Below are 23,845 nucleotides of genomic sequence, written 5' to 3'. Positions count from 1 at the left end.
TGAAAAAAATAACTTGTGAATTTTTATTTAAAAAAAATTTTTTTTTCCAAGTTTAGAAAAAATTTTTTTGAAGAAAAATTTTTATTTTTCTTCTTTTAAATATTTAAAAAAATTAATTTTTTGTCATAATAAAATTCATTATTTTTTTAAAAATTAATTTTTTTAATATAATTTTATTAGAAAAATTAAAATAAAAAATTTCACATTTAAAAAATTTTTTTAAAATTATACATGTAATTTTTTATAATTAATTTTTTAATTTAATTTTTGAAAAAAATTATTTTAAATTTGAAAAAAAAATCATTTTAATATAATTTTTGAAAAAAATTCAGCTAATTTAATTATCATAATTTTTTCTGTCAGTGTAAAAAATTATAAAAAAAAAGCTATTAATTTTTCTTCTTTCTAAATATTTTATAAAAGATTTCAATAAATATTTACAAATTCTAAATAAAATATTCCTTTACAATTAATAAATTTTTTTGCCAATTGATTTATTAATAAATACTAAATTACTAAATAATTCGAAAAAAAAAATTTTTTCAGTGCATTAACATTATTAGCCGATATTTAAAATTTTCATAATTAATATAATTTTATTAAAAGAATTAAAATAAAAAATTTCACATGCAAAAAATTTTTTAAAAATTATTTATGTAATTTTTTATAATTAATTTTTTACTTTTAATTTAATTAAAAAAAAAATCATTTTAAATTTGAAAAAAATGACTAATTTAATTTTTGAAAAAAATTCAGCAAATTATAAAAAAAAATAAGCTATTAATTTTTCTTCTTTCTAAATATTTTATAAAAGATTTCAATAAATATTTACAAATTCTAGATAAAAAATTCCTTACATTTTTTTTGACAATTGATTTATTAATAAATACTAAATTACTAAATAATTCATAAAATAATAATTTTTCAGTGCACTAACATTACCAGCCAATATTTAAAATTTTTATAATTAATATAATTTTATTAAAAAAATGAAAATAAAAAATTTCTCATGCAAAAAATTTTTTAAAAATTATATAATTAATTTTTTACTTTTAATTTAATTAAAAAAAAAATCATTTTAAATTTGAAAAAAATTTAGCAAATTTAAAAAAAATAAGATATTAATTTTTCTTCTTTCTAAATATTTTATAAAAGATTTTAATAAATATTTACAAATTTAAAATAAAATATTCTTTAGCAGTTAATAAATTTTTTTTTGCCAATTGATTTATTAATAAAAATTAAATTACTAAATAATTCATAAAATAAAAATTTTTCATTGAACTAACATTATTGTAAAAATTAAAAAAAAGCGAATCATCATTTTTTAATATTTTTTTTTTTTTAAAATTACATTTATTCAAGCTGTTTATCGGTCATTAATACATCGTACTCGGGTATCGTAGATGGTCAGTATACATACACATTAAAACGTCCAAGAGCGTAAAATACAAGTTGTGTTAGTAAGCGTATATAAGTTCAAAAGGCTCTCATTATCGCATTAGCAGTCATACTGAAGCTAACGAAAAGTTTCCCTTCAGTATATAAGTAGTAGTCATTCTTGAGGAGTCAAGAATGTTCAAACGTGTTTTATCTCTGTTACTGCTATTATTATACACATTATTATGCGGAGCCGGAATTTTACGGGATTCACAACAGAGTTTTTCATATTCAAAGACTTGTGGATATGAGGTACAAAATAAATTTATAAATTTCAATTAATATAATTAATAATTAATTAATTAAATTAATTTTTTTTTTTTTTAATTGTTTAGTCGTGTACCAAAATAGATCCAAAGAAACTTAATGTTCATTTAGTACCGCATTCTCATGATGATGTTGGCTGGTTGAAAACTGTCGACCAATATTATTATGGAAGTAAGAATTTTTTAAATTTTATTTTTTGTCACAAAAATTAATTATTTTTTTATTTAAAAAAAAAAATTTTTTTATAGCTAGAATTTATTTTAAAAATTATATTTTTAGAAGCTATAAAAAAATTATAAGAAGTTTTAGAATTATATTTTTTATATGATACAAAAATTAATCTTTTTTTTAATTTAAAAAAAAAAAATTTTTAAAGCAAGAATTTATTTTAAAAATTATATTTTTAGAAGCTATAAAAAATTATGAAAGCAATTTTTTTTTTAATATTTTTTTAAGATATATATATATTTTTTTTTTTTTTTTTAATTAAGAAATTATCAAGTGTCTGATAGTTTTAAAGTAATTATTTGTTCTGCTGTTTTTAAAATTGAAAAAAATATTTGGGAGTTTTTTTAAGTTTGTTTTATGGTCGCTTTTTTTTGGGAGTGAAAAATAAAAATATTTTTTATTTATTTTTTTTAATTATAAAATTTATGAAGAACAAGCTAAATTTTAGAAGAAAAATGAAATAATAAAATTTTTTGGAATTCAATTTTCTTTTTATAAACAACAGTAAAATGATAAAAAAAAATTTTTAAAAAAAGTAGGATATGATTTTAAAATTATTTATGAATTTTTTTTAAATTTGTAAATTTTTTATTTTTCATCAAAAATTTTTTATACCAAAAAAAGGACAATTAAAAAAATTGTTGATAATTTTTTTGATTTTTTATTTAAAAAAAAAGCAATTATTAAAATTTTATATACCAAAAAAAAACAATTAAAAAAATTGTTGATAATTTTTTTGATTTTTTATTCTAAAAAAAAGCAATTGTTAAAATTTTTTTATAGCAACAAATTTATTACAATAATTATAAAGAGAGAAAAATTTTGATTTTAGAAAAAATGAGTAATTTTTTAATAAAAAATTAATTTGTTTAAAATTAAAAAAAAAATGTATTTCTTCACTGAAGAAATAAAAATCTCAGTAACTTTCTTGTTGAATAAAAGTTTTCTAAATTTGAGAAAAAAAAAAAAATTTTGGATAAAAATACGCTTTGTTTATCTAAAATTGTTTTTATTTTTTTAGCAAAAAAATCAAACAAAAATTTTAGTTCTTAGCTAAAAAACTTCAAATTTTTCTCACAGTAATTTTTTATTTGAAAAAAAATTTTTATTTTGAAAAAAATGAGTAATTTTTTAATAAGAAATTAATTTGTTTAAAATTAAAAAAAGAAATTTTATTCCTTCACTGAAGAAATAAAAATCTCAGTAACACTTTGTTGTTGAATAAAAGTTTTCTAAATTGAAGAAAACAAACAATTTTGGATAAAAATTCGACAGTTTATCTAAAATTGTTTTTTTTTTTAATTAAAAAAAAATTTTTAATAAGAAAGTTACTGTGAGAAAAATTTTAATTTCTTCTTAGCTAAAAAATTAAACAAAAATTTTATTTCTTATCTAAAAAATTTCAAATTTTTCTCTCAGTAATTTTCTATTTAAAAAAATATTTTTTTTTTATAGACAACTTGAAAATTTTCATCCAAATTTTTTTTTCCCAAATCAAAAAATCATTTTTTTAATCAAGAAATTTATTGTAAGAAAAATTTATATTTCTTCAGCTAAGAAATAAAATTGTTAAAAATTTCAAACAAATTAATATCTAATTTTTTCAAAAAGAAATTTTTTTTTTAATATATTTATATTTTTATTTAATTTAAAGGCAGAATCTTAACTCAAAAAGCTGGAGTACAATATATTATTGATAGTGTTATTGAAGCTTTAAGACGCGATCCTGCTCGAAAGTAATTATTTTATTATTAATTTATAATTGTAAAATTAATAATAAAACCTTATCATTATTTATTTATTTATATTTAGATTCATTTATGTCGAGACCGCATTCTTGTGGAAGTGGTGGCAGCGTCAAGATGAAAAAATCAGGCAAGAAGTTAAACAATTCGTGAACGAAGGTCGTTTGGAAATAATCGGCGGAGCATGGAGTATGAACGATGAAGCTACGACTCACTATCAGTCAATCATTGATCACTCAACTTGGGGATTCCGGTAACTTAATAATCTTGTTTAAATAAATTTACAATCTTTTTCAGTCGACTGATTAATAATTCAATACCTCAACAATGATTATATTGTATACTAGCTGACCCGGTGAACTTCGTATCACCTACAACATATTTTATTACACCTTTCGAACAGTGATTATCAATCTTTAAACGATAATCTACTTCGATAAAGAATAAATACTGGCTGCATGAAGTTCGGTTAGAATTTTGCCAAGTGATTAAATGAAAGTCGCTTCTCATTATCGCCTGAAAATCAAGATCCCAAAAAATCAACACTGAATTTATAAAATTTTTTTTTGTCCATATATATAGAAGATAGACGATTAACAACTGTAGATCTGTTGATTTTCTTAGCTGAACTTTCGGGTTTTTCAAAAATTTTATTCTTTCGAAAACATCCTTGAACTATAGCGAACAAAACAAGAAGAAAATTGTTGAAATCGGTCCAGTCATTTTTGAGTTTTAGCGAGACTAACGCACAGCTATTCATTTTTATATATATATATATATATATATATATATATATATATATATATATATATATATATATATATATATTTATAATATATAATTTATATATATAATAAATATTTATAATATAAATATTTTTATAAATATATTTATAATATATATATATATATAGCATATATATATATATATATATATATATATATATATATATATATATATATATATATATAAACAATATAAAAATAAACACGACTAAAACAAAAATAATGAAAAACGTTCTTCTTGAGTTTCTTCTTGAGATTTGTAAATATGTTCTACAAACTGAATATAGGTAGATAGTATAACTCTGCAGTATATTTGTACGTATCATCCTACATATTAAACAATTTTGGTACACTTTTGCAACCTTGAGGCTCAAGCGTAACAATAGCGATTCCGATACAAAATTAACAACTTTTTATTTTTTTAGCTGAACTTTCGGGTTTTTCAAAAGTTTTTATTCTTCTAAACCATCCCCGAACTATAGCGAAGAAAACAAAAAAAAAATTTTGAAATTCGGTCCAGCCGTTTTTGAGTTTTAGCGAGACTAATGCACAGCAATTTATTTTTATACAGTACAACCTGGTTATAAGTTACTCGATTATAAGTTACTTCCCCTCAATTTCTTTTCACTCTTCTCGGAATGGTTCCCCCACTACAGTTTTACTGACAACGTTTTTCGGTTATCGCTGATTAATGAGTTTGTTCCCGCAGTCCTTTTATAAGTTACTCTTATATGAACTACATATACACAAATAACAGCACTATTATACGTAAAGAAATGACAAACGTCAAGTAACTTATAAAAGGAGTGCGGGTGCAAACACGAACACGATGCACACATACGCATCAAACCGAGCGATCTCGGAGTAAAACATAGTGGTGGGGGACAAATTTTTCCGAGAATTTTTTCTCCTACAGCCCCAAACAGTAACTTATAACCAGGTTGTACTGTATATATAGATAGATTAGGGATGGGCGATGTTAGCAAAAAAAATCGACATCGGACTGTCGATTTTCGAAATTTTTCACCATCGAACCATCGATGTTTTGACAAAAACATCGAAACATCGATTGTGGACATCGATGTTGAAAATGCGCGCGAAAATTTGAAAAAATTATAATTACAACCAAATTTGGCGTAAAAAGAGAATAATTTTTAATTATTTTAATTATTATTGCCCGTACACCCTCAAAATTTTGACTAAAATCCAAAAAATCCTAATTAAGGCAAAAAATTGCGAAAAATTGCAGCCACCGATGAATAAAATTTTGTGAACCCAGATCAAGCATGATTTTTATGTATTTGAATTCACTGAATCTGAATTTTAACGTTAATTAGCCCGTTGAGCGGTCAAAATTTGAAAAAATAGCAAAAAACTAAAAAAAAATGGCAATAAATCATGAAAAATCGAAATTATCGAGATAAAAAAATTTTTTGGATTCAGATTGAGTATGATTAAAATTTAAAAAAATCTTAAAACCAAAAAAATCGGGAAAATTAAAGTTATAAATAAGAGAAATAAATCTATTAAACACTGCGTAGGTCATTTAAAGACTAAAAAAATTCGATACAATCGAACGACAGTCTGAAATTCAAAAATATGGTTATTTCGTACCTTCTCTTTACATGCTATTTTTTTTAAATTTTGTCAATTTTTCAATTCCAAGATCATATTCCAGCTATGAAAATACACTTGCAAGTCATTAACGATTGTGTTTAATAGATTTTTTTCCGATATTTACAACTGTAATTTTTCCGATTTTATTTTGGTATTTTCAGATTTTTTTTTAATTTTTAGCGCGCTAAAAAATTTCTAGTAGAAATTTATTTCGATGGCGATGGTTCATTATTCTACATCGACCATCGATGTTTCGATTCCAAAAAAAATCGATGTTTCCCGGAAGAAACATCGATGTATATCGCCCATCCCGATTGTATATAATGCTTATATTTTTTTTATTTAATGATGATAAAATAAATTTAGACGACTCAATGACACGCTTGGTGAATGTGCTCGTCCTAAAATCGGTTGGCAAATCGATCCTTTTGGACATTCAAGAGAACAAGCTTCTTTGTTTGCTCAATTTGGCTTTGATGGAATGTTTATTGGGCGTCTAGATTATCAAGATAAATACAAACGTTTGAAAGACAAAACTGCGGAATTTCTTTGGAAAGCTAGTTCTAGCTTAGGTAATTATTTAATAAAATAAAATTAATTTACATAGTAGAAAAGTTTGCGTCAAAAAATTTGTCTTGAAAAATTTTGTATTTAATATTTGACACAAAATTTATTACTGTGCATGTACATTAATAAAAAAGACATGGTTCGAAAAAAAATTCTGAACCAAGAATAATTTTTAAGCTTAAAAAAAAAATTTTTTTTACTCAAAAAAGTTATTTTCTTCAAATGATATTTTTGGTTTAAGATTTTTTTTCTTGAGTCAAGTTGTTTAACAATTATTTAGTTAATTCAACAAATAATATTGGTTTATCTAATTCAAAAAACCTTTTGCAAAAATCATCCTTAATGAAAAATTTTAAGGAGTCGCTCAGAATTTAAAAAAATTAGAAAAATGATGAAAAATAAAATTTTTAGTTGACATTTTCATGTATATTATTAAGAGAATGAGAAACATTTTTTGTTCAGGATTTTCATAAGATAAAATCGGTTTTTTTTTAATTAAATTTAGTGTCATTAAAAAGGTCTTAACTTGAATTTGTGCCTAGATACATTATTAAGAAATGACCTTGTATCTTGAGAACTATTGACATTTTTAAAGATATAAGCTCATCCTGATTTTACACTCATCAAGAGCTTTCATTTGAGTACCCACATGCATTTTGATATATTTTTCATATATACATATATATATAATATATATAAATATATCAAAATGCATGTAGGTACTCAAATGAAAGCTCTTGATGAGTGTAATGTCGGAGTGAGCTTATATCTTTAAAAATGTCAATAGCTCACAAGATATTTGTTAAATTGCACTGTACTTTCTTAACTATTGACGTTTTTTAAGATATAAGCTTATCTTGATGTTACATTCATCAAGAGCTTTCATTTGAGTACCCACATACATTTTAATATATTTTTCATATATACATAGATATAATATATATAAATATATAAAATATATAAAAAATTGATGTGGGTACTCAAATAAAAGCTCTTGATGAGTGTAATGTCGGAGTGAGCTTATATCTTTAAAAATGTCAATATATCACAAAATATTTGTTAAATTACACTGAACTTTCTTAAATACTGACGTTTTTAAAGATATAAGCTCATCCCGATGTTATACTCATCAAGAGCTTTCATTTGAGTACCCACATGCATTTTGATATATTTTTCATATATATATATATATATATATATATATATACTCTGCATATATATATATATATATATATATATGTATTATGTATATATATATATATATATATATATATATATATATATATATATATATATATAATATATATAAATATATAAAATATATGAAAAATTGATTTGGGTACTCAAATGAAAGGTCTCAATGAATGTAATGTTGGGGTGAGCTTAAATCTTTAAAAATGTCAATAGATCACAAAATATTTGTTAAATTACACTGTACTTTCTTAACTATTGACGTTTTTAAAGATATAAGCTCATCGCGATGTTATGCTCATCAAGAGCTTTCATTTGAGTACCCACATGCATTTTGATATATTTTTCATATATACACATATATAAATATATAAAATATATGAAAAATTGATGTGGGTGCTCAAATGAAAGGTCTCGATGAGTGTAATGTCGGGGTGAGCTTATATCTTTAAAAAGGTCAATAGTTAAAAAGGTACAATGCAATTTAACAAAAGTCATTATTTAATAAAGCAAAATTTTGTTTATTTATAGTTCACAAGTCTCGGCAGTCACATAGTGACTGCAAGGTTGTTAGTTTACAATAATTTGTCCTTTTTTCTTTCTTTGTAGATTAATAGTTTCTTCTTTTCTTAATTTAAAAAAAATAAAATTTTTTACTTAATGAAATTTATGCTAACAAATCACTCAAAAAATGTAAATTATAAAGTTAAAAATTAAGACAATGAATTGAAAACAAAAAATCAATTTAACATTTTGAGCGCTCTAAAAGAAATGATATGAAAATTAATTTAGCAGATATTTGATAATTTTAATATTTTTAACAAATAAATTATAACAAAAAAAATTGAATTTTTTAAAAACGATTTTTGGGAAGAAATTTCTTGTTAAATAAATTTTTAAATGGTCAAATGACTGCTAACTTTAACATCATAGGGAAAATAATTAATTGTTTTTAGCGACTATTATTCATAAATCTAAAATAAATAATAATAATTTAAGATTGATTTTAAAAATAATAAAATAAAATTTTTTAGGAGAAAAAGCAAACTTATTTTCGGTGGCTCTGTTCAATAACTATTCTCCACCTCCTGGATTTTGTTTTGATGTACTTTGTTTAGATGATCCTCTTATCGACGACCCAGAGAGTCCAGATAACAACATTGAAGCTAGGGTATCTATAAATTTTTATAAATATGCTAGTAATAAAAAAATCTCGTATTTTGAATCTCCCAATTGGCATTACGCGGACTAAATATTATTCTAAAGATAAAGAAATTTCTTCTACTTTTTTTATTTTTTTTTTTTAATAGATCAATGTATTTTACAATTACATAATAGACCAAGCAAAGAATTATCGAACGAATAATATTATTATCACAATGGGTGGTGATTTTACTTATCAACAATCGGAAATGTACTTCATGAATCTGGACAAATTAATAAGGTACGCGAAATAAATATTTTATATGCAGGAAGAAATTTTCTTTTTTAAATAAAAATTACGCAAAAATTCATTTATTTTAAGGTATACTTAAAAAAATTTACGAAATACGATTTACCGTGAATTTATCGGTAATTTTTAAAGAAAATTTCTTTGAGAGTAATCATTATATAATTATCATTGTAAGAATGATATAGGAAATAAGAAGAAAAGATAATATAAATAAATAAAAAATGAGATTCGAAACGCGAGATAGTTTTGATGTTTAAATGTACTTTTGAAAAACAAAAAAAAAATCTTTTAACAGGTAGCTTTATTTTTGGCGTATTGCCAAGTACAAGCGAAATCTTATAATACGAATAATATTATTCTTACGATGGGCGAAGATTTTAATTACCAAAACGCAAATATGTGGTTTTTAAATTTGGATAAGCTTATTAGGTAAGAAAAATATTTATGAAAAAATAAAAAGCTGCCCACAGTTTAGATTATTTTAGATTTGCATGACTATTGCTTATTAACAAACATTTTTCTGCTAATATAGGATTGAAAAATGACAAAAATTTGTATTTTTTAAATTTTTTATTAAAGAACGGAAGAACAATGAAAAATATAGATTAAAAAAAACAATTTTTACTTATAAGTTGGAACTGATTCGCACGCGATTTTTTGCATATATTTTATATATATGATATTTCTCAAATTTGTGAAATATATAAAATATATAAAAAATTCGTGTGGGTATTCAAACAAAAGGTCTCGATAAGTGTAACTCTAGGATGAGCTTATATCGTTAGAAATATCATCAGTAGACAAAATACAAAGTAATTCCTTAATTATTGACATTTTTTAAGATATAAGCTCATCCTGCTGTTACGCTCATCGAGACCTTTCATTTGAGTACCCACATGCAATTTTTCATATATTTTATATATATGATATATATGATATTTGTAATATATATAAAATACATGAAAAATTCATGTGGGTACTTAAATGAAAGATCTCAATGAGTGCAACATCAAAATGAGCTTATATCTTAAAAAATATCATTTTTTGACAAGATACAATGCTATTTCTTAATTATTGACATTTTTAAAGATATAAGCTCATTCTGATGTTACACTCATTGAGATCTTTCATTTGAGTACCCACATGCAATTTTTTATATATTTTATATATATCACAAATATCATATATATCAAATTTTTATATATTTTATATATATATATGATATTTCTCATGTTTGTGAAATATATAAAATATATAAAAAATTCGTGTGGGTATTCAAACAAAAGGTCTCGATAAGTGTAACTCTAGGATGAGCTTATATCGTTAGAAATATCATCAGTAGACAAAATACAAAGTAATTCCTTAATTATTGACATTTTTTAAGATATAAGCTCATCCTGATGTTATGCTCATCAAGACCTTTCATTTGAATACTTACACAAAATTTTCCGTATATTTTATATGTATGATATTTCTCATATTTGTGAAATATATAAAATATATAAAAAATTCGTGTGGGTATTCAAACAAAAGGTCTCGATAAGTGTAACTCTAGGATGAGCTTATATCGTTAGAAATATCATCAGTAGACAAAATACAAAGTAATTCCTTAATTATTGACATTTTTTAAGATATAAGCTCATCCTGATGTTATGCTCATCAAGATCTTTCATTTGAATACTTACACAAAATTTTCCGTATATTTTATATATATGATATTTCTCATATTTGTGAAATATATAAAATATATAAAAAATTCGTGTGGGTATTCAAATGAAAGGTCTCGATAAGTGTAACTCCAGGATGAGCTTATATCGTTAGAAATATCATCAGTAGACAAAATACAAAGTAATTCTTTAATTATTGACATTTTTTAAGATATAAGCTCATCCTGATGTTACGCTCATAGAGACCTTTCATTTGAACACGCGCTCAATTTTTTTCATATATTTTATATACAAGATATTTCTCATATTTGTAAAATATATAAAATATATAAAAAATTCGTGTGGGTATTCAAACAAAAGGTCTCGATAAGTGTAACTCTAGGATGAGCTTATATCGTTAGAAATATCATCAGTAGACAAAATACAAAGTAATTCCTTAATTAGTCACATTTTTTAAGATATAAGCTCATCCTGATTTGTTTTCTTCATTTATAACTTACAAAACTTCTCATCACAAATTCTCCAGGTACACAAACAAAATCTACGGCTCAACAGTGAATGTATTCTACTCAACACCTTCATGTTACCTAAAATCCCTGAACGATGCCCAACTTTCCTGGCCGTCAAAATCCGACGATTTCTTCCCATACAGCAGTGACCCCCACGCATTCTGGACGGGTTTCTTCACATCCCGCCCAACCCTCAAATTCTTCGAACGAATGGGCAACAATTTCCTCCAAATCACCAAGCAATTATCAGTCTTATCAAATCAAATGGACAGCTCGGGCCTAATCCATTTCAAAGAAGCAATGGGAGTAATGCAGCACCACGACGCGATAACAGGAACGGAAAAGCAGCACGTAGCGGAAGATTACGCCCGAATTTTATACTCCAGCTTCAACTATGGCACAGAAATAGTTTCCAAAGCGGTTTCCAAAATGCTCAAAATCAATCCTCAAGCTCCCGACGCGGAATTCCACTCATGCCTTCTGTTAAACATCAGCTCTTGCGTTTTTACCGAATCTTCCGGAAATTTTGTAGTTACACTCTACAATCCCGCGAGCCAGCCCATGTCTAATTACATCCGAGTCCCAGTTAATGGAAACGCGTTCAAAGTAGTTGATAATTCAGGTTCTGAAATTGTAACGCAATTGTTACCGGTTCCGCAATTTGTGCGACAAACTCCGGGAAGAAATAGCAATTCAACCAAAGAACTAGTCTTTTTTGCAGAAATTCCTCCTCTGGGCTATCAATCGTTCTACGTAACCGAATTAACAACTAATGTAGTGGAAGAAATCAAACCTGCATCAGTTTCTGCAATTGAAAACGATCTTTATACAGTCAGTGTTAATCAAGCAGGCAATGTTGTTGTCACATGGAAAAACATGAACTTGCAAGTGACCCAATCGTTCCATTATTACGAAGGAATGAAAGGAAACAACACTGCCTTTGCATATCGCGCATCAGGCGCTTATATCTTCCGTCCGAAAGAATCTAACGTTTATGATATCGCTTATTCTGGAAATTACAAATTCTACACCGGTCCGGTAGTCAATGAGCTTCATTTGATGGTTAACAATTACATCAGTCAAATTGTTAGGGTTTATAAAGCAGAACAGAAGATTGAATTTGATTGGGTGGTCGGGCCAATTCCAATTGATGATTCTATTGGAAGAGAGATTGTTACTAAGTACAAGAGTAATCTTCAGTCGGATGGTACTTTTTACACTGATAGCAACGGAAGGGAAATGATTAAAAGGAAAAGAAATTACAGACCTTCTTGGAATCTTACTTTGGAAGAGCCCATTGCCGGGAATTACTATCCGGTGACGGCTAAGATTTATCTGGAGGATGTTAGGGAGAAGATGAGGATCAGTGTTTTGAATGATAGGGCGCAAGGAGGGACCAGTATGGTTGATGGGGAGTTAGAAGTGATGTTGCACAGAAGGTTGCTAAATGATGACGCTTTTGGGGTGGGTGAGGCGCTCAATGAGACTGCTTTTGGGTATGGGCTGGTGGCTAGAGGTAGTCATTCGCTGATTGGGAGCAGGATTGAAGATTTGGCGGGAATTGCTTTGAAGGAAAAGACGGAAGCTATCTCTTTGGCGCTGAGACCTTGGTACTTGTTTACGCCAGTTGGTGGGGTGACTTTGGAACAGTGGAAAGGGCGATATTATATGAAGGTGAGATATTAAAGGATTCTTTTAGTAGATTTCATAGAAATCTAAATATTGTATTGGTTCTCATGACGCAACTTTTGGAAAATTTTGCTATTTCCTCACTCAGCTCGTCGAACTGATTCAGAAAATACATATGGTTCAAAAGTTTATATATGTATGTATATATATATATATATATATACGATATAACGGGCTATGTCTCTACTCTAACTTCCGCAATTCTAATCGGATCTCAATAAAATTTAACATACTTATTTTTTGACCGGTTTCTGAGGTTAAGTTCTAAGATGAGCCAAATCGGCCGGTTATTTTAGAAATGAGAGCAATTTGAAATTTTTGAAAAATTTCAAAAATTCCCATTTTTTTACTGTTTTTCCATGTAAATACTATTGAACACAATATCCTAATAAATTTATGTTTAATGCATCTGAAAGCTTATTAAATAAGCTTTAATTCATATATCTATTGATTTTTTGCGTTAAGAATGACCCTCCCAAAAATGAAATTTTTAGTAGATTTCATAGAAATCTAAATATTGTATTGGTTCTCATGACGCAACTTTTGGAAAATTTTGCTATTTCCTCACTCAGCTCGTCGAACTGATTCAGAAAATACATATGGTTCAAAAGTTTATATATGTATGTATATATATATATATATATATATATATATATATATATATATATATATATATATATATATATATATATATATATATATAGCTATATATATATATATATATATATATATATATATATATATATATAACGGGCTATGTCTCTACTCTAACTTCCGCAATTCTAATCGGATCTCAATAAAATTTAACATACTTATTTTTTGAAATTTGTTATTGCATTCGTTTTATAAAATATTTATTATTTAATTTTTCTTATTAGAAAACTTTGATTGTAGTGATTGCAATACAAACCATATGTTAAAATCTAATTTCAATTTTTATTAATAAGTAATAAAATGAAATCTACTTCCATTTCGGCTGCCGAATGGTCTTTTTTTTTTAAAGAAAGTGGGTTATTTTATACACGGAGAGAAAAAATTGTTTTGAAATAAATAAACAATTTATGGGAATAAATTTTAAATAATTCTATTATGTAGCTGAAGAAAGAAATATTTTTTTGTACAGAAATTTTTTTTTTGTTGAAAAAGTTTTATAGATTATCTCTGAATCACACAGTAATTTTATTTAACAAAAAAATTACTGTAAGATTTTTATTTCTCCAGATAAAAAAAAAATTGATTAATATTTTCAATTAATTTTTTTATTATAAATATCATCAGTAGACAAAATACAACGTAATTTCTTAGTTATTGATATTTTTCAAGATATAAGCTCATCCTGATGTTACGCTCATCGAAACCTTTCATTTGAGTACGCACACGAATTTTTCTATACATTTTATATATATGATATTTCTCATATTTGTGAAATATATAAAATATATGGAAAAATTCATGTAGGTATTCAAATGAAAGGTCTCGATAAGTATAACTCTACATAGAAAGAAAGATTTCTTGACTGGAGAACAAAATTCTTGGCTCAAGTAAATTTTCTCACCTCCGGGCGGAAAGCGTCAATTTTCCTCCTGCTGCGCTAAACGAAAATGCCGCTTTCCGCCTCCGTCGAGGAGAAAAATAGTATACACACCATGGGCAGTAAATAAGAAATGTCTCAGATCACATGTTTATTGACCTCGGCTTCGCCTCGGACAACAATTACATGTGATCTGAGACATTTCTTATTTTACTGCCCTAGATGTGTAATATACTATTTCGGTCGTCCGAAGGAAGACCGAAGTTGTCTCGGCCGAAGTAAAAATTTTTCTTGAAATTCTATTCTTGATGGAAGTAATTTTTTCTTAATTCAAATTATCATAAATACTTGATACAAGAAATTTTTATATTTGATCAAGATTTTTAGATACTTTAGGGAAGCAGCGCCACCTACTTCAGCTGAGAAAAAAATTTTCTCATCTTGAGTGAAAAAAATTTTTCTATTGAATGAAAAAAAATGATTCAATAATATTTGATCTTCCCATTTGACATGTTAGTCAATAGAAATATTAATGAAAATTTACTATCGAGATATTTAATTTTTTGGAGCAAGAGAAAAATTTTCTCAAAACAAGAAAATTTTCTTGACTTAAATAAATTGACTTGGATCAAGATACGTATTTCTTGAAGCAAGGGAATTGATTTTTTGGAATAAGTGAAATTTCTTGTGTCAAAAAAAATTTTTTTTTTCGCCCAAGTAAATAATTAGGAAGAAAAATATTTTCTTGGCTCAAGTGAACTTTTCTTTCTGTGTAGGATGAGTTTATATCGTTAAAAATATCATCAGTGGAAAAAATACAACTTCATTGCTTAATTACTGACATTTTTTAAGATATAAGCTCATCCTAATGTTCCGCTCATAGAGACCTTACATTTGAGTACCCACATCAAATTTTCATCATATATTTTATATATTATATATATGTTTTTTATGAAAAATGTATCACAATGCATGTAGGTACTCAAATGAAAGATCTTGATGAGTATAACATCAGGATGAGCTTACATCTTCAAAAATATCAATAATTAAGAAATGATCTTGTATCTTGTCAACTATTGACATTTTTAAAGATTTAAGCACACTCCGACATTACACTCATCGAGACCTTTCATTTGAATACCCACATCAATTTTTCATATATTTTATATATTTCACAAATATAAGAAATATCATGTATATAAAATATATGGAAAAATTCGTGTGGGTATTCAAATGAAAGGTCTCGATAAGTGTAACTCCAGGATGAGCTTTTATTGTTAAAAATATCATCAGTGGAAAAAATACAACGTCATTTCTTAATTATTGACATTTTTTAAGATATAAGCTCATCCTAATGTTCCGCTCATAGAGACCTTACATTTGAGTACCCACATCAAATTTTCATCATATATTTTATATATTATATATATGTTTATATGAAAAATGTATCACAATGCATGTAGGTACTCAAATGAAAGATCTTGATGAGTATAACATCAGGATGAGCTTACATCTTCAAAAATATCAATAATTAAGAAATGATCTTGTATCTTGTCAACTATTGACATTTTTAAGGATTTAAGCACACTCCGACATGACACTCATCGAGACCTTTCATTTGAGTCCCCACATCAATTTTTCATATATTTCATATATTTTATATATTTCACAAATATAAGAAATATCATGTATATAAAATATATGGAAAAATTCGTGTGGGTATTCAAATGAAAGGTCTCGATAAGTGTAACTCCAGGATGAGCTTTTATTGTTAAAAATATCATCAGTGGAAAAAATACAACGTCATTTCTTAATTATTGACATTTCTCAAGATATAAGCTCATCCTGATGTTACGCTCATTGAGACCTTCCATTTGAGTCCCCACATCAATTTTTCATATATTTCATATATTTTATATATTTCACAAATATAAGAAATATCATATAAATAAAATATATGGAAAAATTCGTGTGGGTATTCAAATGAAAGGTCTCGATAAGTGTAACTCCAGGATGAGCTTATATCGTTAAAAATATTATTAGTAGACAAAGTACAACGTCATTTCTCAATAATTGACATTTTTCATAATAAAAGCTCATCTTGATGTTACATTCATCTCGATTCTTCAATTGAGTACGCTTCTATCAAGATGTTTATTATCAACAATTTAGTTAATCAATATTTTCAAAAATTTTATTAATTTATATTAATTTTTTTAACAAAATTGCTCATTTTTTTTTTTAAATAATTTTTTTCTCTCAGTATTGCAATTTTTATTACTAATTTTCAATTCAACTGATTTAAATTTATTTAATTTTGCCTGTTATTAAATACTTAATACATAAAAAAGTAATTTTTTTCTATAAGATTTTCTCTAAAATTTTTATTTTATTAAATAATTTATAATTAACTAATCAACTTAAATTAATTAATTAACTTAATTAATTAAATTAAATAATTATCTTAAATGTGAATTTTTATTTATTAAACAGAGTAGCTTTTTAAAAAATAAGCTTCCTAAAAACGTTCAAATTTTAACATTGGAACCATGGAAAGACGGAACAATCCTCCTGAGACTCGAGCATTTATTCGAGAAAAATGAAGCCGGAGCTTTATCACAAAGCGCTACTGTCAATCTATTGGTTTGTAATCAAATTTATAACTTATTGAATTACTATACTGTATTTTTTATTAATTTACCAACAAAAAAATTTATTTGTTCTTAGGATCTGTTTATAAACATTGAAATTATCTCTGTGAGGGAAACCTCCCTTGGTGGAAACCAATGGATTGAAGATATGAAGCGCCTTCAATGGCAAATAGACTCCAATGAAGTGGACGATCAACCTTACAACTTCATTCCTATTAATCGAAGAGGAGGCGCTGTGGAAATTGTTTTGAATGCAATGGAAATTCGGACGTTTATAATGACTGTTAGGCACACTTAAAAAGAAATTGACTTGAGATTATAAACTGGGAATACTATAATGATGTACGAATGACAATGTACAATTTTTTATATTTTTTTTACTTAATTAAAAAAAATTCATTGTTAATTATAAAGAAATAAAGTGAAAATATACACAAAAAAATTTTAATTAATCTGCCACAGTTGCAATTAAAATTAACTTAGCCGACATCCAAAAAATTTTTAGAATTTTGACAGAAGCGTACTTAAATGAAACGTTATATTTTTTCTACTGATGATATTATTAATGATTAAGCTCATCCTGGAAATACACTAATCAAGACCTTTTATTTGAGTACGCACACGATTTTTTCATATATTTTGTATATATGATATTTCTTATATTTGTGAAATATATAAAATATAAGAAAAAAATCATGTGGGTATTCAAATAAAAGGTCTCGATAATTGTAACTCCAGGATGAGCTTATATCGTGAAAAATATCATCGGTGGACGAAATACAACGGCATTTCTTAATTATTGACATTTTTTAAGATATAAGCTAATCCTGATGTTACGCTCATCAAAACCTTTCATTTGAATACCCACACTAATTTTTTATATATTTTATATATGTCACAAATATGAGAAATATCATATATATAAAATATATGAAAAAAATCGTGTGCATACTCAAATGAAAGGTTTCGACGAGCGTAACATCAGGATGAGCTTATATCTTAAAAAATGTCAATAATTAAGAAATGCCGTTGTATTTCGTCCACTGATGATATTTTGAACGATATAAGCTCATCCTGGAGTTACAATTATCGAGACCTTTCGTTTGAATACCCACATGATTTTTTTCATATATTTTATATATTTCATAAATATGAGAAATATCATATACATTAGACTGGGCCAAAAAAATTAACTATTTTTTTTTTTTTTGTATATCGAAAATATTATTTGGGATGACAAAAAAAAAATGTTGTGAGAATTTGAGCCCTTAATATTTATATTAAGAGGTCTATCATCGCAACTTTTAATTTTTTTTTCCGGAACGGGTTTTTGTCTCATAACTCCTAAACCATCGAGGTAAATGAAATAAACTTAGATGTTTTTTGAAGCAAATTTAATTGTCTACAAAAAAAGACTGATTGAAATTTTTCGTCAGATGAACCGTTTTCTTATAAACACGCCTTGAAAATTGATAAGATTTCAGAATTTTATTGTTTAACTTTGGAATTTTGTAATTCACTTAAAAATTAGTATCCGGAAAAAATTCAATAGAGATTCTTGAAGGGAATTTAATTTCCTACAAAAAATGTCTCTTAACATTTTTAGCTAAATTCACTCACTTTGAAAGTTATTCAAAGTTAAAGTTGATGTCAAAATAAAATTCTGGTTTTCGCTGTAAATTTAATTTTTGAGCCCATTGAAAATTTTGATCTTTTATAGATAATAATTTTTATTTTATCAACAGAATTATGAAAAATTTGAAAAAATCATAATATATTTTTATTTATTGGCATTGAAAAGATATTTCCTGCAGAACACTGCATTTTCACTGTATTTTAATATTTTAAAAAATAACAATCATGTTGTTTTCTCATTGAAAATTATTTACTTTTTATTTAATACAAATTTATCTACGAGAATCCGCTTTGATTAACAACCTCCCCTTACTTCCCTTGTTTCATTTTTCGACATCAATCCACAGTACTACTTCTCATGAGATTACTCTCTCATTTTCTCAATAATTGCGTCGCTTAATACGAATGCTTAGCAGAAATTAATCATCAATGATATAGTACACATTCAATAAGAAACAAAATCAAATTACAGTCAACGCTCTCTGTATTTGATTCGCCCGTCCAGGACCATTCTCTGTACTTGACTCGTCCATAAGAGCTGTGTAAATTCGTCGAATACAGAGGAAAAATGTGGTCAAACACAGAGAGCGGTTAAAATACAGAGAGGTCCAATACAGAGAGCATCGACTGTATCATTCATAAAAAAATTTTATAGCACAAAAAATATCATTGTATGTATTTTAATCATTTATATTCTATAAGGAAAACAATATAAAACTTTAGTACATCTATAATTATATTTAACAATTAAAAAGACGGAATAATCATTCAATTAACGTACTTTTATTGCAATTAGGGAATTTTTTCCGATACTCACTAATAACTAGTAATAAATATTGGAGCTGTTCTTCGTCTTTAGTAAGGCATTGATTGTAATCTTCAATTAGCGCTACACCACGTTCCGCGACATCATTGACAACAGCCAATTTACTAAAAATTGTTGACATTCCTGAAAACTATCGATGCTGGACCACTTGTCGACTTCTTCACTTAAAAATTCATGTGGCAAGTCAAAGTCTTTTAAAATTGTTAACGATTCTGTTGAAATGAAGTCACTTACATCTTTGTGTAAAAATTCATGTAAGTTTTTGTAGTCAAATTCATATTTTCTGGCTTTAGTTTTTATAGGGTTCCGATTTTTCAAATTTTTTACCATTTTTTTCTTTACTTCCGGATCTACAGCATCGTCAAATAGAGAAATTATGGCTAATTTGTCACTTAAATACCACAAATGATCGCTCATTTTTTTTAAAGCTCCTTTTGATACAGATGAATTAATTTTATCATAGAGTATCAATTGTTGCATCAAAATTAAGTCATTATTTGCAGCTAAGATAGCAGAAGGTGAAGTGAACCAAGCTTTTATATAAATGTGCGTACTCAAATGAAAGGTCTCGGTAAGCGTAAGATCAGGATGAGCTTATATCTTGAAAAATGTTAATAATTACGAAATGACGTTGTATTTTGTTCACCGATGATATTTTTCACGATATAAGCTCATCCTGGAATTACAATTATCGAGACCTTTCATTTGAATACCCACATGATTTTTTTCATATATTTTATATATTTCACAAATATAAGAAATATCATATATACAAAATATATGAAAAAAATCGTGTGCGTACTCAAATGAAAGGTCTCGGTAAGCGTAAGATCAGGATGAGCTTATATCTTGAAAAATGTTAATAATTAAGAAATTCCGTTGTATTTCGTCCACCGATGATATTTTTCACGATATAAGCTCATCCTGGAGTTACACTTATCGAGACCTTTCATTTGAATACCCACACGAAAAATCTAGAAAACTTTTTTTCAACAAAACGTTCCTGTAAAGAAAATTTTCATTTCTCAGCTTAAAAATAAGTGTTAAAAATTTCAAACAAATTAATTATGTTTTATCAAGTTATATTGTATTGCACATAAATATATATTTTCAATTCATTTAATTATCAATTTAAAAACTTTATTTTTTATTTTCTTTTAAAAAAAATGATAAAATTTAATCTCGTGCATGCATAAAAAAAAAATGATAACTTAAAAGCACTAAAATTAATTTTTTCAAACTGGAAATTTTTAAGAGGAAGGAAATTGGATTAATTTTAATAAAAAAATAACTTTTATAAATAAAAATCAGCGTATATTCAAATAGTAATTATAAAAATAATTATAATAATATTACACGATAATAAATCGTTCGCTTTCCATTATTTGTGAGTTGTAATTTTAATGATAATTAATTACAGAAGAAATATTATATTTCTAATATAATAAGCAATATTTAATGTAATAAAAAACAATTTTGATGATTTTTTTCCAAATTTAAATAAGTTAGTGTGATAGAAAATTATTAAGAAAATAATGAGAATGATAGTTAAAGAATAAGGACAATAAATATTAGCAAAACTCTTTGAGTTTGTAATCGAAATAATTATTAATATTTCAACAATACAAAGCCAAAAAGTTTGTTAAATCGAAGGAACTCTAGTGCATGAGGTATGACAATTAAAAAAAGTACGTGAGTATATAAATAACGAATGAGTGATTGAAAAATAAGATGATACAATGTTATGATTACAGGGCATTTTAACACCTTGGAGAGTTAATTTATTTCCCTGAAACGCTAAATATTTACACCAGCTCTCCAAGACAATCCATACCAATAGAGTTTAGTTTTTATTCTTAATTAAATTTTTTTTTTTTTTTTTTAGTTATCAATAGTTTTTTTAAGAGATTAATATTTCGTTAAAATTTGTATTGTTTTAATAATTACTCCTATTTCTTCTTTAATAGTTGTTCTGTAAATTTTGATAGAAAAAATTTTAAAACCAAGTGCTAAAAGTTAAATAAGAATATTAATTAATAAAACAAAAAATCTCAACGCAATACTAAACTCTTAGAGATCATTCTGGTTTGTAACTTTTAAAACAAAATTTTTTTTAGATAAGATTTTATTTTTTTAATTAAAAAAACTTCAATCTCCGGAACCACTGAAGCGATCTTAATAAAATTTAAACGACACATCCTCCATAGTAGTAGCTATAGTATTTAGGCTGCATTCAAAAATGCACTATCTCTAGGTACATAATTAAGAAATGACCTTGTATCTTGTGAACTATTGACATTTTTAAAAATATAAGCTCACTCCGACATCACACTCATCGAGACCTTTATTTTGAGTACCCACATCAATTTTTCATATATTTTATATATTTATATATATTATATATATCTATATATTAAAAATATATCAAAAATGCAAGTGGGTACTCAAATGAAAGCTCTTGATGAGTGTAACATCGGGATGAGCTTATATTTTTAAAAACGACAATATTTAAGAAAGTACAGGGCAATTTAACAAATATTTTGTAAACTATGGACATTTTTAAAAATATAAGCTCATCTCGACATTACACTTATCGAGACCTTTAATTTGAGCACCCACATCAATTTTTCATATATTTTATATATTTATATATATTATATATATGTATATATTAAAAATATATCAAAAATGCAAGTGGGTACTCAAATGAAAGCTCTTGATGAGTGTAACATCGGGATGAGTTTATATTTTTAAAAACGACAATATTTAAGAAAGTACAGGGCAATTTAACAAATATCTTGTAAACTATGGACATTTTTAAAAATATAAGCTCACCCCGACATTACACTTATCGAGACCTTTAATTTGAGCACCCACATCAATTTTTCATATATTTTATATATTTATATATATTATATATATCTATATATGAAAAATATATCAAAAATGCAACTGGGTACTCAAATGAAAGCTCTTGATGAGAGTAACATCGGGACGAGCTTATATCTTTCAAAACGTCAATAGTTAAAAAACTACAGTACAATTTAACAAAAATCATTATTTAATAAAGCAAAATTTTATTTATTTATAATGAATATTTGGTGTTTTTCGAGCGCCAGAACCAGAATGATCCCACAATATAAAAATATTCTATTGGTAAGAATTTTATTGCATTTAATGCGATTTTAGTCAGACATTTTAAAACTTCAATATCTCTATACATCAAAAGATCTACAGAGATTTTATTTACATAAAAATAATTGTTTTTTCTATATTAAAACATTGACAGACGAAGAATGAAATTTAAAAAAGCACAATGAAGATAATAATATTAATAATTGTAATAATAATAATCATAATAATAATATTAATGAAGATGATAACGATAATGATGAAGATGATAACAATGATGGCAATGATGATAATGAAGATGATAATGAAATCGGTATTGATAAAAATGATGGCGATGAAAATGAAATTGATGATACAATTAAAAAAAATGATAAATAAGGAAAATAAGAAGAAAATAAGGAGTCAAAGATATAGACTAGGACACATTAATTTTCATCTCATCTTCCTGATTGATATTTGATCTTCCTTCCTAACGTGTGTTCGCTCAGTGTGTTACTTTTACGAATTCCGGGTTGGACGGACAATTTTTAGCGTAAACCGGATGACCGTAAGTGTTGACGTTGGTATTTTTGGAGTCGATTTCCCTGACGCGCATAAAAAGGAAAGCCGCTACTATCGAGGCGACTGCAGCCACGAGAAGAAGCATAACGATGCCACAAATGAACCCGGTTAAAGACATACAGATAGTCTCGGAATCTGGATGCAAATTTGCATTTTGGATCACTACTGTTGTATCATTATTGGTGTTGTTTGTTCCTAATGCAAAGTTTACGTCTTCCGGTGAAACTACTTGGATTATTCTTGACGTGTTGACGTCCGTCATTTCTTGGGCGGCGCGTTTGTAGACGTGCGACGATACTATTTGCACGGTGTGGAAAACATTCTGAAAGAAGAAATTATTTTAATTAGTGA

The 23,845-nt window shown here is 26.0% G+C and overlaps 2 protein-coding genes across 4 annotated transcripts in view; one reads left to right on the top strand and one right to left on the bottom strand.

Moving 5' to 3' along the window:
• The first annotated feature begins 1,487 nt into the window (after nt 1-1,487).
• LOC123270380 (lysosomal alpha-mannosidase) lies at nt 1,488-17,652 on the top strand. Of its 2 annotated transcripts, none has more exons than XM_044736397.1 (10): nt 1,488-1,692; nt 1,776-1,878; nt 3,590-3,671; nt 3,748-3,933; nt 6,449-6,654; nt 8,875-9,011; nt 9,589-9,722; nt 11,487-13,143; nt 17,183-17,332; nt 17,417-17,652. In XM_044736397.1, exons 1-10 carry the CDS (start codon nt 1,576-1,578, stop codon nt 17,636-17,638), a joined length of 2,994 nt encoding a protein of 997 aa, XP_044592332.1. In that variant the 5' UTR covers nt 1,488-1,575; the 3' UTR covers nt 17,639-17,652. The 2 variants fall into 2 exon arrangements, with proteins under 2 accessions (XP_044592332.1, XP_044592334.1); XM_044736399.1 differs by lacking the exon at nt 9,589-9,722 and adding an exon at nt 9,151-9,284.
• Nucleotides 17,653-22,937: 5,285 nt separating this feature from the next.
• Nucleotides 22,938-23,845, bottom strand: part of LOC123270570 — a 38,293-nt gene continuing 37,385 nt past the window's right edge. For both annotated transcript variants that reach the window (XM_044736689.1, XM_044736690.1), the window contains exon 6: nt 22,938-23,816. In XM_044736689.1, the coding sequence (XP_044592624.1) occupies nt 23,418-23,816 (399 nt within the window). In that variant the 3' untranslated portion in view covers nt 22,938-23,417. The remainder of the gene's footprint in view (nt 23,817-23,845) is intronic.

The sequence above is a fragment of the Cotesia glomerata genome, linkage group LG8 (assembly GCF_020080835.1).
Source record: "Cotesia glomerata isolate CgM1 linkage group LG8, MPM_Cglom_v2.3, whole genome shotgun sequence".
NCBI classification, from domain to species: Eukaryota; Metazoa; Arthropoda; class Insecta; order Hymenoptera; family Braconidae; genus Cotesia; species Cotesia glomerata.
Note: the sequence above shows the minus strand (reverse complement) of the source record. Positions and strands in the feature narration are given on the sequence as shown.